The sequence below is a fragment of the Larus michahellis genome, chromosome 1 (assembly GCF_964199755.1).
Source record: "Larus michahellis chromosome 1, bLarMic1.1, whole genome shotgun sequence".
Lineage (NCBI taxonomy): Eukaryota > Metazoa > Chordata > Aves > Charadriiformes > Laridae > Larus > Larus michahellis.
In genome coordinates this window covers 104,468,102-104,485,680 of record NC_133896.1, presented here as the reverse complement: position 1 = coordinate 104,485,680, position 17,579 = coordinate 104,468,102, and the positions used below count along the sequence as shown (strand labels likewise).

The 17,579-nt window shown below is 35.9% G+C and overlaps 1 protein-coding gene across 11 annotated transcripts in view; it reads right to left on the bottom strand.

Moving 5' to 3' along the window:
- Nucleotides 1-2,798: 2,798 nt before the first annotated feature.
- ARL13B (ARF like GTPase 13B) overlaps nucleotides 2,799-17,579 on the bottom strand; it is a 73,043-nt gene continuing 58,262 nt past the window's right edge. For 6 of the 11 annotated variants that reach the window (XM_074597796.1, XM_074597722.1, XM_074597710.1 and 3 more), the window contains 7 exons: nucleotides 15,926-16,031; nucleotides 14,908-15,110; nucleotides 12,466-12,562; nucleotides 10,573-10,801; nucleotides 9,968-10,084; nucleotides 9,432-9,500; nucleotides 2,804-4,926 (listed from right to left, as the gene is read on the bottom strand). In XM_074597796.1, coding sequence (XP_074453897.1) covers nucleotides 4,850-4,926; nucleotides 9,432-9,500; nucleotides 9,968-10,084; nucleotides 10,573-10,801; nucleotides 12,466-12,562; nucleotides 14,908-15,110; nucleotides 15,926-16,031 — 898 coding nt within the window. In that variant the 3' untranslated portion in view covers nucleotides 2,804-4,849. Of the gene's footprint in view, nucleotides 4,927-8,180; nucleotides 8,225-9,411; nucleotides 9,501-9,967; nucleotides 10,085-10,572; nucleotides 10,802-12,465; nucleotides 12,563-14,907; nucleotides 15,111-15,925; nucleotides 16,032-17,579 lie in introns of all 11 variants that reach the window. The other 5 variants (XM_074597761.1, XM_074597733.1, XR_012588740.1 and 2 more) reach the window with 4 other exon arrangements.

Here is a 17,579-nt window from a genome sequence, read left to right as displayed (position 1 = left end):
TGGCTGAAATGTCTTAAAATTAGCAAGTCAATATTCAGAAATACCACCACCACCATTAAAATCCTCTGAGCCTAGCGAACAGAAAAGACTGGCCATTACTGTGACTTTTGCTCTTCAGTTTCATGTGTCCACAACTTCCTGGAGCAAGCACAAATTCTGAGTCTTCACTATTATTATATAGTAATTTAGAAATACACAAGCAAACATATTCTCCACGTTTGTTGTATTAGGACAGACTTAGCAAAAGCTTGCTAGATTTTATGGAGATCAAAGTTTTGGGCAGCCAGACTTTTAGGATAAAAAAATATGTAGATTAGAAGATCATGTGAATTAATGCTGTTGGGATGTAGTACTCTTTGGAAAGCCTTTTTAAGACTGTATTTCTCTTCATGATAAATTTTAGGACATTGCTTTTTTGCAGTAGCAAATGCAAACATGGTGGGAAGACTGACTAAGCATCGGATTGAGGTCTGCATAATCTACTACCTTCTGAAGAAAATTTTTACATGTATGTAAACACTTCACAATCCTGAGTCTCCTACTCTTTCTCAGTCCTTCAGTCCATTATTTAGTTGCTTATCAGTGAATAATTATTTCAGTAGCACCTTACTCAGGCTTACCTGGCTTTGTTGGTCTTCACAGCTTAACCCACATACTTGGCTTGATGCAAGGACTTGATTTCTTGTTACTCATTCTCACTCAACTTTTCCCCCTCTCAGTCTTTCTACTAGCCCCAAGAAGAGAATCTGAAGTGCTCTTAAATTCATATTTGCTGGGAAGTATACACAGATTGCTAACCATTCCGTGGTCCATTTTCCTAAAATCTTCTGGAAAGCACAGATTTTGCTACCATAGAGCAGTTGCCAGAGCAATCCCAAGTAAGAATATACAGCTTATGTGAACAGTAGGGGGAGAAAACAGAAAAAAAACCAAACACCCACCTCCAAAAACCCTCACAAAACCAACCAAACAAGAAAGAGATTCTCCTGTCCCAAGACAAACATGTCTCAAATTATACTTACTTCTAAAATGTAGTTCCTCGCTCCATTTACAGATGCATCTATTGAAATACTGTGGGGTATGTTCTGCTCAAAATAGTAAATACTTTAAGTTGAATGAATTCCAGAAGCTAGGAAGCTGACAGACAGTAAGGCAAAGTTAGTGGGTGGCATCCTGAAGTTACAAGTACTAACCCTTCAACTAAAATACTGGAATATCTTAGTGGAAAAACTACTGTTTGAATGTTATTTAAAGAAAAAAAAAAAACCAACAACCTATGCTGCTTGCTTTGATACTGTCCATTAATCTTTTCTAATGCGACATTATATGCAAAAATAACTGTTCTCAGGACATATACTGGTTTCTTCTGGAGAAGAAAATTGTAATGAGACCACTCGTGGCAACCTAATTTTAAAAGTCATCTACAATAACAAAACTGAGAAATCCATTTTTAAGTGACAGATAGGCCTCCAGAGGATAGAGTTACGGTTCTTTGGGTTTCAAGGAAAGAATAATCACTGCAACCTTTACAAAGCTCATACAGAATTCACAGCCCAGAAGCTGAGAGATAACACGGGTTTAAAGCGTGTTGCACAGGGGCTTCCACAGCCCCACTGGTAGCGTGGGTGCGGGCTGACTGGTGTGCCCCAGGATCACCAGTTACACTTGCCTCGTCGGCCCCTCTGCGGGCGCTTTCCTGCTCCCATCTTGATCCTTGTAACCAGGGCTCCCGAGAGGGCCATTAGAAAGCTGGCATCAGCTGTCTGTTGCAGGTAAATCTTCTAAAGCTTTCTAATTCTCCATGAGGGCTGTGGAATTGAAATAGAAATCTCACAAGATTATCAAATAGCTTTGAAATCGCAGTGCTTTTGTCTCACCTCAGTATCAGCGTCCCGCGCTTACTGTGCATTATTCATATGGAGACACCACATCACAGATGTGAAACTAAACCTAATGGATATCAAATATACCTACCTTTAATAAGACAATTATAGTTATCATTTTCTATTTAAAACCTTTGAATCTCTGTGTAAGGTCCTTCTGTGAATTCTATGTTTTGACTAAAAAGGAAGAAAACAGTGAGAATGACTTACTTTGAAGCACTGATTACCTTTTACACTAATTCAGCTCATGAAAATTATTATTCCTATCTTAGAAGGTACATTTAATTTACCTTTAAAAATTTTTATCCAAAATCCATTTAGTGGGGCACATAGATAATGCAAAATGTTCTGCTCATGTAGCGTATTTCTGTTTACTTACCGCTCGTGTATTTAAGTACAAATACTCTTAGCTGAATGCACTCATACATTTTGAAAGTGACCTTATTGTCAACGAAAAGCATCAGAACTTGACGAAATCTTCTAATTTGTGCAATAATTATTACCTCTCAACTTACAACTGTGCAACTTACCACCTCTCAAATACTACGTGCACCATCAAAGCACTTTAAGTGTATACATATATACATAACTTAGTGCCAATCTGTCAATATATTCTAAATGTGATCACATTGCAGTCGTAAAATACGCAAAGATTCTGTCTATAAGGTCTCTATTTCATACATTTTAGCAATGTAAATGAGACTTGCAGCCATTAAGCATTTATGACTATACTTGCTTCCAAAAATTGTAATTTATGATAATATGGGAAACATGTTGATGCTGGTGCATTAGTTTTATTCTATACATAAATGTTATCATGAGCAAATAAAAAGTTAAGGTACTATAAATTACTGAAAAAATTACTGTAGTAAATAATTACATATTAATAAACAAAACCGTATGAAACATTTTTTAGTACTTTGGTAATATATTGGTAAAATTTATTTTAAAAGCAGAAACAAAACTGATACATGTGTTCACATACATAACACGCATAACACATATTTCACATATAAGTATCAACATCTTCCATTTCCATTTCTCAAATTTTGTTTCCACAGCAGTATTCAGCTTTATTTTTAATAACGACTTCCATTAATTTATTTTAGATTTATTTTAGATTTAGATTAGGGTAATACTTTTCTAGAAACTGAAGCTGTAAAAAAATAAGCTTGCAAATTTAGAGCCTTTAAGCCAAAAAATATAAGTGGTAACATAGCTAAAGATAGTAAGATTGAGATTGCACAAGTAAGCTTTTATGCAGCCCCCCCCTCCACTTCATATTGTGTGTGTTTGAAGTGAAAATGACTAAATCCTGAGAATAATCAAACTGAACCACGTTACACTATTAGAACACAACAAAAGTATTCTTATGCTCGCAGTCACATACAAATTGTTTCATCCTTACACTAAACTAGCAAACTTGGAATATTCCTCTCCACCCATTCCAAACTTAATATTCCTAAAACTGATTATTTTCTTCCCCCACTCAAACGTACTCTTTAAAAATCTTAGTTAATAATTTAATTTCAATTAATATGGTAGATATTTATTTGTGTAACTCATTGCTCTAAGGGGTATACGGTAAAGATTTCTAATGTCAAAATGCTGAATATATACCTTGCATTGTTTTAAACATCTACTAAAATCTTTTGGTAGTAACATGTTATGGAAGACTGAAAACGTAATAGAAAATAATCAAGTAATGCTTCTTCAAAAAACCTTTGAATGGGAGTTTCATCCTTCCTGTAACTAAATGGCATTACCTTTGCATGGCATTACCAATGGTTGTTTCCAATATAAGAGGAAGAATAGCACATACAGAACATTTAAATAGAGATTTATCCAACTGTAACCCTTGTTGTTTATGTATCACTTGTATGTGATTTTTTTTTTAATGTAAAATTAACACATGACATGAAAATATTATGTAAGTCCTTAATAATTTAGAGTTTCTTTTGCTTTCAAGGTGGTGTTTTAGTATTATCAAGATTAAAAAGTGCTGGAGCTTATACGCCTACTGGGTGATTCAGTTTTCCATCAGAATTGAGGACTGAATTAGTGCAAAACTTTCACTATGTGCAATTTTCTTGTACGATGTAGTAGACAATACAATATTCAGCTCTATTTTTCCAACTGCATTTTTTTACCTATGCCAAAATCAGTTAACAAAACAAAGAAAACAACACTTAAGAAAACTTTCAGACAATTCAAACGGAATAATTTTGTATAAAATGTATTTATTTTAAACTTCCCTTTCTACCTTCCTCCCCCTTCAGATTGCCAGAAATACAAAATATGCATCTGGTAATGTAATCTCTAATAAGTGGTATTGCTACTGTAAGAGAAACATAAGAGTCAAACATACTCTGCTTGTATGCATTTGACTATCAGCTTTCTAACGCTTTCTAGGTATCATTTTATTGGTAGTAGGTACGTGTGTCCACTAAAACTTTAAAATAATTTTATAAAAAGTTAGAAAAATATATTCAATATTTGTTGCATAACCTTCCTACATTCACTCTATCATACATGAATCTTATAAAATGCTTTAGAATCATTTATTTATTAGCTGCAAAAATACCAACGATGTGCGGCACCTGGAGAAAGGTCTTAGTGAGAACATACAATCCAGTATTATGTGATCTTGATGGTATTTTTCTTCAGGTTTACAGCTACGAATTTTCACAAGTAAACCCAATAAATATTCCATACCACGTTCACATGAGCATCCATAGACACATAGACCTTTCTTCATTTCATGCTAAATCCTGAAGAAGAGCTGGTGATGTGAAAAGTAAATGACGAAGTCTCATCAACTAAGTACGATAAAATGAACTCCATGTTTATTTGCCACCAAGTTATTTTGCAACAAGCTGATAGACTGCCATTTTTAAAATTTTCCTTCAAGGGCAAAAAATGTTTCTGATTGATAGATTTTTTTTAAAATGCTATTTGTGATCCAGTTAAGCAATGACATCATGGGTATCGCCGTTGGGTCTTTGGCGTATAGTCAGCGGGGGCAGAGGCTTTCCGTAGAAATCTGCATAGAGAAACGTGAGAGAAGCAAACCCACATTAATCTGTTATTTACCATCTCCCTTGCTTAAAGGCTGTTTAAATAAGGTAAAACCTTGCTTCCGTGATGAAAGCTAGGTAGCCTACAAGTTTAGAGCTAATTCCTACAAGCAACTTTCAGATATAGTGCTAATTGTCTGGACGTGTATTGGCCGAAACAGGTTTTAATTACATTTTGTTATATATGCGTCAGCATTTGCAAGATCAAGCCCAAAGATAACCTGTAAACATCCCTAAAAATAGGAAGGGCATCCAAAGTGTACAAATTAACAATTGAAAAAAATGAAGTATTAAAATTTGAATGTTACTGTACTCAAATCTGCATTACAATGAAGTTTTAAGTGACAGTAACGCCATGCAGCATCCAAAATTCTGTGACCATTTATGCATGGCATCTATATTGAAAGCCATGCTAATTTTCTAAAATAACTACATTAAGAATTTTTAGATAAAAGCACAGTATTTCCTTTTGTCAATAAAGGAGTTTAAAGTAGTAAAATTGTCTAAGACAAAGTTATTGAGTACACCAGAGGAGAATAACAAGTATCCTCAAACATTTGTAACTGATATAAAAAAAAAAAACCCCAAACCATGCAGACTGGTACATGCAAAGCATTTCACAAGCAAAATAATATCATGAAAGATGGTAAGAGGAAATAGGTAGAAATCAAGAAAAAATAAAAGCAGCTTTTTGAAGCATTCAAATCTCAGTTTTGTTTATACAATTTCCTCCGCAACAAAGCCTCGATGGCTTGCCAACACAAAATTCAACTTTAATAATTCGTAATTTTCCAAGAAAATTAATTCCACTTGTTCTACATAGGCAATAACTTGCGTTAAAATTGTATTCCCAAGCTAAAATTAACAAAAGCAAGCAAGTTGGGTTCCATTACTCTAAGAATATGTTTATATGTCTGTAGGATCAAGGTGTTAGTTATCCTTACATTTAATCAGCAAAATAATAACACTTTTATATTATTGTTGTAAATCATTTGATTTTAATAGAGCTAATTCAGTGTTACAGCGGCATGTGAAAAGCAACAAAACTGTAACAAATGATTATAGGGTAAATGAAAACCTGTACAATGGATGTTTTTATTAGTCAGTTTCTTGAGTCTGGCAAACAATTTTAGGACTGCCAGGCAATTTTACCTCCTATAATGGGAGAGATTTATCGTTCTTGCAAATGTATCCTCCAGTGACAATAAATAGGCACTCATACCTAGTGTTGTGCTAGAATCATTAGCATGACTGGAAAAATTGCAGTCTTTAGTGAAAATAAGTGTATAATTAAAGATTTATATAATTGACTCTACTGCCTGTTAACTCTGCCTAAACATCCAACATAATGCTCTCTGCTCAGAAAGACAGAAAAATGACTCAATATATATACTAAATAGCCTGCTCACCAACACTTAAATTTTTCAGTTTGCACATCAAATCATTAAGACAGATTTATGTCTCTGAGAGCACCTCGCATTAAAAACCAGACCTTTGGAGGTTGTTTCAACTCACACTACACTAGTTTTATATATTTCAGCAGCAAGGTCTACACCACTTACCTGTGACACTTCAAAAAAAAAAAAAAGGAATAACTGCTATCCTAACTCACAAAGATCTGTACTAGAATGCATGGAAATACTAAGAAACACCCGTTCCTGTGTTTTTTTCATGGACTTGCAGAAATCAATGCTACAAAAAGTCACACCTGTTTTGAAGCTTAAGGGGGCTTCTTGACTAATGTTGAGGAGCTATCAAATGTTTTATTGTTACAGTCTTGGACAAAGACTTTAGAGAGTACTCCTGAAAATAATGTCTATGCATAACCAAGGCTCCTTAAACTTTTAAAAGCAGACTGTTAAATACTTTTTTTCTTTCCTTCCTCTTACGGACACTAACAATTTTACCTGGAGTCTCGACAACAGCATCTACTGGACACCCTACAGGAACTGAGGTTTTACAGCCTGGTCTACATGCAGGTAGGTGCTCATTTGCCCCATATACAAAGGCTTTTCAGCCACTTGGCCAATAACAGTTTCTCAAAGAAAATTGTTCAACAGAATCACTATAGAAAACAATTCATCTCAGAGAATTCAAAAATCCCACAGAAAAGAAAGCCTTACTAAAGGAAATGAAAAAAAAATAACAAACAAAACTTTAAGCTTTCACTGCAAATCGTGCTTTCAAGACATTTATACCAATTAATCATGAAACCAATAAGGAAACCAGGCCATTTTATTTCACAAAGGCTGAATGCCTGAAAAACTTTTAAAACCACCTTTCCACTGAATTACGGGCAAAGCTGGACACCCTCACCACCCCCCAATAATCTGAACTGATTTATTTCTTTGCGGAAGGGACAACCAAAAAGAAGCTGGTTTTCAGAAAGATGCAATTCTGGGAATATTTTAAAAAATGGATCAAAGGTAGGCTCCACTGGTCTTAGGAAAACTCGAATGAGCTTCCAAGCAGGAGCAGGCTCTCTGTCTGCAAAATATATAAAAAGTAACTGAAAAACACTGTTGTGTGACAGAAAACAGGCAAGGACAGATGGCAAGCTAAAATCAGTGCAAGCTGGACTTGGTACTGTTAGGTTAACGGTTGAACTCAATGATCTTAAGGGTTCTTTCCAAGCTAAATGATTCTATGTCTCTCAAATGATCTGAGTAAAAAACCAACTGCTTTAAGCAAAATAAGTAATTCACGCTCTTGGATATCAGGACCTAACTAAAGGTTTGACAATGCTGGCCCGTGAGTTTGAAGAGCTTTTTTAATTTATAAATAGTGCTTTCCTAATATATGTTTTCTTGCTTTCTCAGATTTTCTATATCTGTGTGAATCTTGTGAGTGTCTCAAAATTCCTGAAAAAAAAAGTATCTCAGAAAAGAGCAGGCAAGGTCTTAAATTCAGCTGCAAAGTTCTGAGCACTCCAAGTTTCCTCTGATCTCAATGGTTACAACTCTGGTCTAGAGATCATTCCCCTACCAACATCTTTTCCATTGTTAGATTCCAAAACACTTTAATGATTATTCTTATGTTACAAATGGACTAAATTAATACAGATCTCAGGTTATTAACTTACACAGCTGTGAGTAGGGAACCTAGCTTAAGCAGTTTCTTTCCTCTTTGTCCCACCCATGCTCTTGCTACAAAATGCAACACCTCCCTTAGGCACAGGTAAAAATTGAGTAACACCCCTTCCCTTTCTTCCCCTCCCTACCTCTTCATCAGGCTTTTCTCTCTTGCCGCCTTCTCTCTATATGCCTTTAAAAAAAAAGAGCAAGATGGTTTTATGATTAAGACTACAAATTACATTTTTGCACATGCTCCTGTGAAAAATAAATGTCTGGTCTCTAGAGAACTTAATTCCTCTTTAGGCATCTTTTAGGATTCTTTGGCGGAGAAGCTCCAATGTTCTGTTGCGTCAGAACCTCAGCAGGTATGTCCGCATAGCGCTGTATTACATGACAGTAGTACAATCAGTTCAAGTCAGGGTTAAGCTCAAGGATCACTACAGCCACACTGAGCTCCTTTCTCTGTAAGTTTCTCAATTAACGTTCGTCTTGTTCAATCTGTTTAAGTGTTCCCATTGCTTTAGTTTGGTCATCCTCATCTCATATTACTCCATCTTCACTCGGCTTTTCAAAATTTGAAAAATAAAAATGTAACATAAATGAAGACATTATCATTTAAAACTGAAAAAAGATGCAGTATGAGCATATGAAAATCTTCCACGATCTTCCAAAAATTAGAAAATAGTCATTATTGAAGAGAGAAATCAAGAATCTACCTACTACACCATGACATTTCCGGTTATTAAACTTATTTATCCTATCAGTTTATGAACTTTCAGGCACAGTGGCTCTTCAGGTAAAGTAGCAGATCCCAAGCTTTATCACTGACGCCTCTCCTTGCAGGCAGCTTAGCGCAGAACCAGCCTGGATGTGGAAGAGTCACTATGGATCCCAAATTAATAAGCCCTGCCAGATCTCTGCAGTCCTGCTTAGGTGTTTCCGCAGTATCTTCTCTGCTGAGTACCTCAGACTTCTTGCAGTACCCACGTAACCCAGCTTCCGTCCCCTTTGCATCAGATAATGATGAACTGTCTACATGCAATATGTGTTTGAACTCTTAAAGTAAGCGGTCCTGTTACTCTCTGTTATATGACACATTATAATATGTAGGTGCATGCTGCTGTGCAAATAACTTCAGATCAATAATAGCTTCTGATATGCCGTGCCACTTTAAACTTTGTAAGGGAATCTGAGAGACCTCGTTCTTTTTGGTAAAAAAATAAATAAGACTTGAAAAATCAAAAAGATGCTTTCTGCTAAGCAAAAGAGTTAGCTTTTGGTCAATAAAAATTAGCATGAAGAAATTAAAAAAAGATGAAGAATGAAATGAACGTAGAAGTGAATGAACAATGGAGAATGCTTTTAAAAAGTACAAACCCCAAAATATTTTCAATTACCAGCATGATGTGTTTCACCAAGAGGCTCAAGTTTTCGAAGTCTATTAAGTTTGGGAGTTCCCCAGCCAACTAAAGAAAAACAAAGAGAGTCAAAACATGCCACAACTGCACCTGATTCTGATGAAATGTAGGGAAGCCAGTTCTCTGGGAGAAATCAAAGCATTTAGAAATGCCAAAAGTATGTAATATATTGTATATATGGTAAATAATGATGAAATACTTTAAACTGATTTATCCTTAAAAATATTGATATTTTTAATCACTTTTCATCAGTGAGCAGTCAAGTCTCTGACTCTTTTTTTTTTTTTTTTTTTTGAAAACAATAACATCTTCCCCTACACAGATTGGATCAAATCAATACTGCTGAAAGTTCATACCATGAAGTGTGAAACTGCATCAAGAATTTCCTGAAGGGTAAGGTTTAGTAGCATATCTCTGTATAAAGACCATTCCAGTTTCATCATTCACAAATGAATATTTTAAAGGCCTAATAACCACAAATTGAGACATCGATTATTGTTTGTTAGGACACTTACCTGGTGGAAGAGATGGTGGTGGCGTAGGATTTTTGGGAACAGCATCTTCTGCATTAACAGGTTCTACTCTGTGGCCCCTTTTTAATTTTGGTTTCTTATTTTTTTTCTTACTGTTATCTATATCAAACAGAAATAAAACATTACATACCATACAGTTATATTCAGAGAATATATTAGATCATCTTTTAATACAATTGTTAGGGTGAGATGCATCAGCATTTTCAGTCCAAAGTTATACACAAAAGCATGTGAAATGTAAAATGTAAAATTTACACAACATTTTGCTATAGAAAATAAACGGTAAGCATAAAATATATGCAAACTCTATGTTTTAATAAAGAAATTCAACTTAGCTTGGTACTGATAGAAAGTGGACCACATATTCAATTATGATAAAAATTAACCTAGTTTCAGCTACAGTATCAATCACACCAACAAACACACACTTTTTTGAAACATATTTTCCAATACAATAACCTAATGGTGTATTTTTGTGTTTTCAATAGATTAAATTGATGTGCAGTATCATGAAAAATAATACAGAGAGAGGGAAGAGCTAGGTGAAAAATAACATTAAATGACACACTAAAAGGAAGCAGTTTTACCTGAGTCAAGGCATTCTGAGGCTTGCTCATTCCCTTCTTCATGCTGCAAAAGCTGTGTAGTTGTAGAATTGCATGTTTCTAGTCTACTTTCATTTGTATTTTGGCTACTGCTACTTGAGACGTTCTGGGCATCCATTTGTTCTTGCTCTGTTTGCGATTTCAAGACAATTGTAGCCTTTTCAGTCTCCAACCTTTGCCGCTTCTTTTCCTTTTCCATTTGTTTTTCATTCTAACAAAAAGTGTAAGATTTTTTTAAAAACTTCTAATGCTGTAAACTGATTAATAAGACAGGAAGGTTATTTTAAAAATCAAAATATTCCTAACATATTTTTCTGTCCCACATCTAGCATAGAAAACATTTTCAAATTGTTGAAGAAATTAAATTTCCAATATCCTGCCCAGAGGAAGCTGGCGGGGGGGGTTGGTGGGGCAGAAGGAAGGATTAAGAGCAAAAGAAATGATCTTTAGGTTTATAGCCTGTTTTCTTGCTTTGTTTTTGGTCATATGGCAAAAAAAAAAAATGCAAGCTATATAAACAACATCAACAGTCCTGAGCAAAAGGTTAGAAAACTCCTAATTTCTTCCTCTTAACTTTTTTTTTTAAATGTTTTAGTTAAAAATAAATAAGTACACACACACACAGAGTTTAAGTACCCAGAAAGTGCTACCATGATTTGGTCAAATACCAATTGTGTCATACAGACTCAATGAAACAGTAGATCACCATCTCTCCAATAATCACAACTATACCCTTCTCTTCTTACCCTGTATGTTATTATAAAGTGTATTATTGTTCCTGTAGCTGACTTTGCAAGATATATGGATATGCGTGCTTTTGTCCTGGGGAGAAGCAAATGTTTGAATTACTTACTGGAAAAGTCACTGAGAATTTATGTTTCTTGATATTATATTACCTATCTCAAGTCAACTGAATAAAAAGATATGGTACAATAAATAAGAACTACCTGAACTCAGAAACACAGGTTAAGGAAACTTTATATATTAATACGCTTTTCATATTTCAAAGCTAAGAAAACTTCTCAGTTGTCTCAGGTTATACTCAGAAATCTAAATAATTGAAGTAGTCAGTGATATTTCATGTGACTCACTACATCACTAAAACATTTTACAAGAAACTAATAACCCTTGAATATTTTCCAACCCTGAATATCCAATAGTCTAATTAGGAAATGTGTTCAGTCATCTGTTTACAATACCCTTATTTTACTGTGGCTGCGAAACTTTTTCTGCCTGAATCCGTAATAGGGGATTTTCTTAACATGAAAGCATTGATTCACAGAATCACAGAAAGGCAGGGGTTGGAAGGGACCTCTGGAGATCATCTAGTCCAACCCCCCTGACAGAGCAGGGTCACCTAGAGCAGGTTGCACAGGAACACATCCAGGTGGGTTTGGAATGTCTCCAGAGACAGAGACTCCACCACCTCTCTGGGCAGCCTGTGCCAGTGCTCTGCCACCCTCAGGGTAAAGAAGTTCCTCCTCATGTTTAGGTGGAACTTCCTATGCTCAAGTTTGTGCCCATTACCTCTTGTCCTGTCCCCGGGCACCACTGACAAGAGCCTGTCCCCATCCTCCTGACACCCACCCTTTAAGTATTTATAAGTGTTGATAAGGTTGCCCCTCAGTCTTCTCTTTTCCAGACTGAAAAGACCCAAATCCCTCAGGCCTTTCTTCATACAAGAGATGTTACAGTCCACTAACCATCTTTGTAGCCCTTTGCTGTACCCTCAGAATGACAAGATTAATAAAGATAAATAATGTTGTGCAGACAGACTTAGAACAATTCTTTTAAATGAACCATTTTTCCCATTACCCCTCAGACATTTGTTAGCAGTAGGTCTAAATTAATCCAGACTTCCATATATTCTCTTACCTCAGAGATTACAGCAGATATAGGCTGAAAGGGGTTTTCACAGTTGCCAGGCTCAGGGTCTTCCTCATCAGGTACACTTCTTCCTTCTTCTCTTTCCCTTTGTTATTGTGTTTATGTTGTTGTTTTAGTGTTTTGGGGGGGTGGGTTGGGTTTTTTCGGGGGGAAGGAGTAGGAAGAGGGGGGATGAACAAAGAATTATGAAGAAGCCAAGCTATACATTTTACATCCTAGAGAACACTTATTATGTCATCTAACTCATCCTCCAATTTATGCACGCTGATTTTTACAATGTGCTTCTGTATTTTGAAAAACATTCTACAGAAATCAGAATGACAGACTAACATCAATAAAGCACAAGTATATGTTATGTCAGAGGTAGAAACACATGCTGCTGTGTGCCAGAATGTTCAATCAGCACGTCAGGAAGTGGAAGCAGTTTCTGAGGACAGGATACATGACTGAATACATCTATAACTGGAAGGTTTCGATTGTCCAACAGTATACTAAAATTTTCACGGTGGTAATCTTTTATAACTTGTTTCAAGGTATTCAATCATTTAAAAAAAAAAAAAATGCGGTGGGAAACCAGACTATCTAAAACCTCTTATTCTATTTTTAATACACCTCCACTTCTCATAACTTTAGATTCCTCTTAATATACATAAGGGACAACTAGTGCTAGACTGTTTGGTTTATGTAGTAACAGTTAGGGAATCATATTTGCTTCAACACAAAAGTTCAGAACACCTAATCCTCAGTATACTGTTGGCGCACCAGCACTAGTTATTTTTTATGCACCAGATCTCTATGTAAGAAATGTTAAATTACTATCTATTAAATAATACATCATTGATAAATCATATGCTCATCAAACACTTCATCAATTGATCTGATGGTACTTGCACTTAGGAAGTCACTGTAACACCTACTTTACAGCTGCAAGTACTGAGAGAGGAAGGAACCCCATTGTTTGGAGGCACAGAAGGGAACGCAAAGGAGGTCACCAATCTACCCCTGAAACCATATTTCTTGGAAGGAATGGCCAGTGCTGTGTTAAAACTTATTGGCACTACTTCTCTCTTCCATTTGAACACATTTGAAACAAGATTATTGCTACTAACATATTGTTGAGGAAATGCACTTTAAGAAAACAGAAAAGCAAATCTGAACTAAAAGCGCTCAGGGGAGTTATTAAAGCACATAATAAAACAGAATTACACTTGAATAAAGAATAACCTGTTTCTTACAGTAAGAAACCGATTTGAGGCAAAACAGCAAGATGAGAGTTAATGCTCTCTCTTATATCCGAGACAAGTCCTCAGCTACAGGTAAAACCAGCAGAAGTTACTAGTTAGCATTCCTCTAAGAAACAAGGACAGTTTAGCAAAACTTGTAAGCCTTTAATCCAGTTTGGACCCAACCAATTCTTCCAGTGAATAAATACAATCAAAATTACTGAGTGGGAACAGAATATATGGAAAATGCCCAGATTGTCAGACAATCTCTTTGAGACACTTTTCAAAGTCAGTCCTCCTTGCTACACCTCTCAACATGGCATAAATCCAACATGGTCAGAGGGTTTTGTCAATTCAGAGACATTTGGCAAACTAACAGCACATGCATATTTTTTTTTATAATTTTGTGAAATATGTATGAGGACTGTGTCAAATTCCAGGTGTTTAAAACGAGCTTAAGCAATTTACTTGCTTAATTAAACCAAATCAGCAAGAGTACAAGCCAAGACACTTCACAGTAGCTTCACAATTACTTCTCATACAGTAACTGAGACTCGCAAATCTCTGCACATATAAGGCAGACGGGGAGACAGGGGCGCTCAGTGAATTTTCTAAGAATGCCCCTGTAAAATGACCCACATCAGCCTCTAGTAGGAACCATGGTGGGCTGATGACCACCACAAAGGGCACTGAAGGCAAGTAATAAATTATGTGTCCCGCTTCCCCTCGATGCATCATCTTAAGGCCCTCCATGCCTCACCTGCTGGATATCCATAAGTTTATTAAGTGTAGTGTTGAATAAAGTTTCACCCACAGGTTACAAAGTCTAAGTTAAGTTAATAAAAGTTAATTTTAGAACACACTTGAAGGTAATTTAAGATTCAATGACAGGATTTATTTTGTAGATTAGCCTCCTGGGAAGTTAGATTAGCAAGGCCAAATTTATTCCACAACTACCTTGCGATTCTCATTCGTGGTACATTTCCAGCATAGAGTGAATAAAATAAAGGGGGTGAACCAGGCAAAATCTTGTAGGTCTTAAAGAAAGGCTTTTAGCGTTCAGGTCCTTACTTTTAATATGGAGGCTCTTGGCTTGTAAGCTTTAAATCCTTGATAGTTTGGTTCCCATAAGCTCCATGTACAGAATGAAGCAAGCGTCTTAGAGAAAGGGAGGAAAGGGAGGTAGGAGAAATTACAGAGAGAATACCTTTCTTCTCGTATCCTTCTCACTCGCTCAGCTCGTTCTAGTTTCTTTTGTTCTTCGTATGCTTTTTGTTCTGTAGTGTCTCTTTGGATGCGCTCATTTAAGGCATCAAAGTCTTTTGCTATGATATGTAGAAGCCAAAATAAACCCTTTTTTATTGATTTATCAATTTTTTTCCCACAGCCCATGACAGCTGAGCAAGGTTCCTGTAAATATAAGGAGAAGAAGGAGGGGAAAATTATTTGCCGTTCAGATCACATTCCTTGACTGAAAGCAAAAACTCAGCCAAACAACTACTGTTTACTCTGAATCTTGCAAAACACTGAGAAGTATGGGAAATAAATCTGCATATAGGTTTCCTGTCAATTTAGGTGCTTTTTTTGCCAAGATACAAATCACATTAGTTCTACCAAATTTCATTATTTCTAGTCTTTTTCCAAAAATACTAGAATACTCACAGAAAAACATGTTTGCGTGTTTATCTCTAAATAGACATATATATACACCTCTTACATATACACACACCTGTTATGTATATATATGTATATTTGCACACCTGTTTCTATAGACATCCATATCTATGCATCTATATAGAAATATAATTTATCAACCTCAAATATGTATGTTCTGTTCTGCGCTGCTTTATAACAGCCTGTATTATATTTGTCTAGTAAAATGGAAAAAATGACATGCTTCTTTTTTAAAGAGATGGAATACTAAACTTGCTGTCCAACTAAAAAAGTTTTAAATCACATCAGTAATTATTTTTTCTTACATGGTTTCAGAGTGAACCAGCAGGTACACTTTGAGAACCTTGTTGTAAAAATTTCCTCAACAGATCCATAAGCAGAATGCCAAGGTGAACAGGAGAATTGCTTGCAAAACAGATATATGTACGGCATCTTTGCCAGGATTGCAGGGTTCTAGTTTCAGTTTTACACCATGTGGTACAATCCCCCACCTAATTGCAAGCATTATGTATATATATACTAGAAAATGAAGCATCTCAAAATATACTTACAATTTGACATAGACACTTGTGTTCATTGACAAGCTTTTCCAGAGATAAGGATTCGATTACATCTGCTTCTGACAGAGCTCCTTCTCTGTCCTGTTTATTTGCCAGCCTAAAGAAAAGATCAAAAGAAACACTGAGCATCCTGACTTGAGAGATTCTCACATCTCCAACCTTTTGACAAAGGTTGGAAGAAAAGGAAGGAGAAAGTAAAGACAAAATGTCTGGTTTTAGATTTATTTCTTAGTTGCTCTTTCTACCTAATAAACACATTAGTCCATGCACTATATTCAACAGATACTAATATTAAATAACTACTAAGCACCCATAGAAAAAGCAATTACTTTTTACAGCTAAGAAGATGGATGTAAAAGACTGTATCGTTCTACATCTAAAGCTAGACAGCACAATCTGTTGGAGTCTATGAATCAAAGTTCAGAACTTTGCAACTTCCCAATCTATGTGCATTTCCCCACACAATACTGTTTCACGATCAACCCTTCTGTGGCAAGAGACCTTCGATTCAACTTTATGGATAAAATCACAAATATTTGGCTTCCATTAACACAATGGCAGATGGTTTCAGAACCAGACATCATAGCCTTTCTTCTGAAATCTCAAGTCCTTGTCAATTGGCTTTTAGGGAATGTTAGGCCAAGGCTTGTACTTTGCATTTATCATACTCCTCGCATGGAGGGAACAATGGTAGGAAATAACTCCATAGTTAGCAGAACTTGTCAGCACCTCAGTTTGATCTAAGACCTTATTCCTTCCCATTTTCCAGAATCACAGTATTTTGGCCTCAGTTCTTAATTATTTTACTCCCAAGAGAGTTTTAACCTCAAAGAAATATTAAAAGAAAAAGCTGTGTTGCATCTACAGCTCAAAAAAAACATTCCTTGTCACCATTAACCTCACACACTAGACTCATTATCTAGTCTTTCCTTTCAAGTAGAGTTTATGAAGCAGACCATGCAGACAGCTTCTCAAACACCCATTCTCACTCGTTCTTCATCAGACTTAAGAACTATTTGTGGTCCAAAAGGTTCACATACTTATCATCAGCTTGGGGACAAAACCCCCTACATCCTAATGATGATCAACTTTGCTGACTTGCCTGCACAGCTAGAAACAGCACAAGGCTCTTCCTACCCCCACCCTGGCTTTGATAATCCATTCCCCTTTTTCAACAAAAAGAGTAACTCTACAGTACTTTGTACTCTATATGATTTAGTGCAGAAATTCCCTAACTGGTGTTCAATGCATATACAGAAGCTATGACATTTTCAATATGCTTATGCCACTCTGTCACTACTCCTTCCCACCAACCAGCTAGGACAAGTAATGTCCTCTCAGTATTTGGCTATGAAACAGGGCCAAAGCTAAACCAGTGAAAAACTGAAATGAAATTCAAGAAAGCTGTGGAAAGTAATTAAAAGACTGGAAACAATTATCTCCACTTTTTTGCATTTAACCTATCTTTGTCACAATCTGAAAATCCTACTGCACAGCCCCTTAATCTCAAAAAGTAGTACTCAGCAGTGCTGTCAATTCCTATCTAGATTTAATTGAAGAAAATATTTCCAAACACAGACTTTGTTGCCACAGCCTATTCCCTTCTCACCTCAGGATTAAATAACTGCACTATTTACTATGTTAT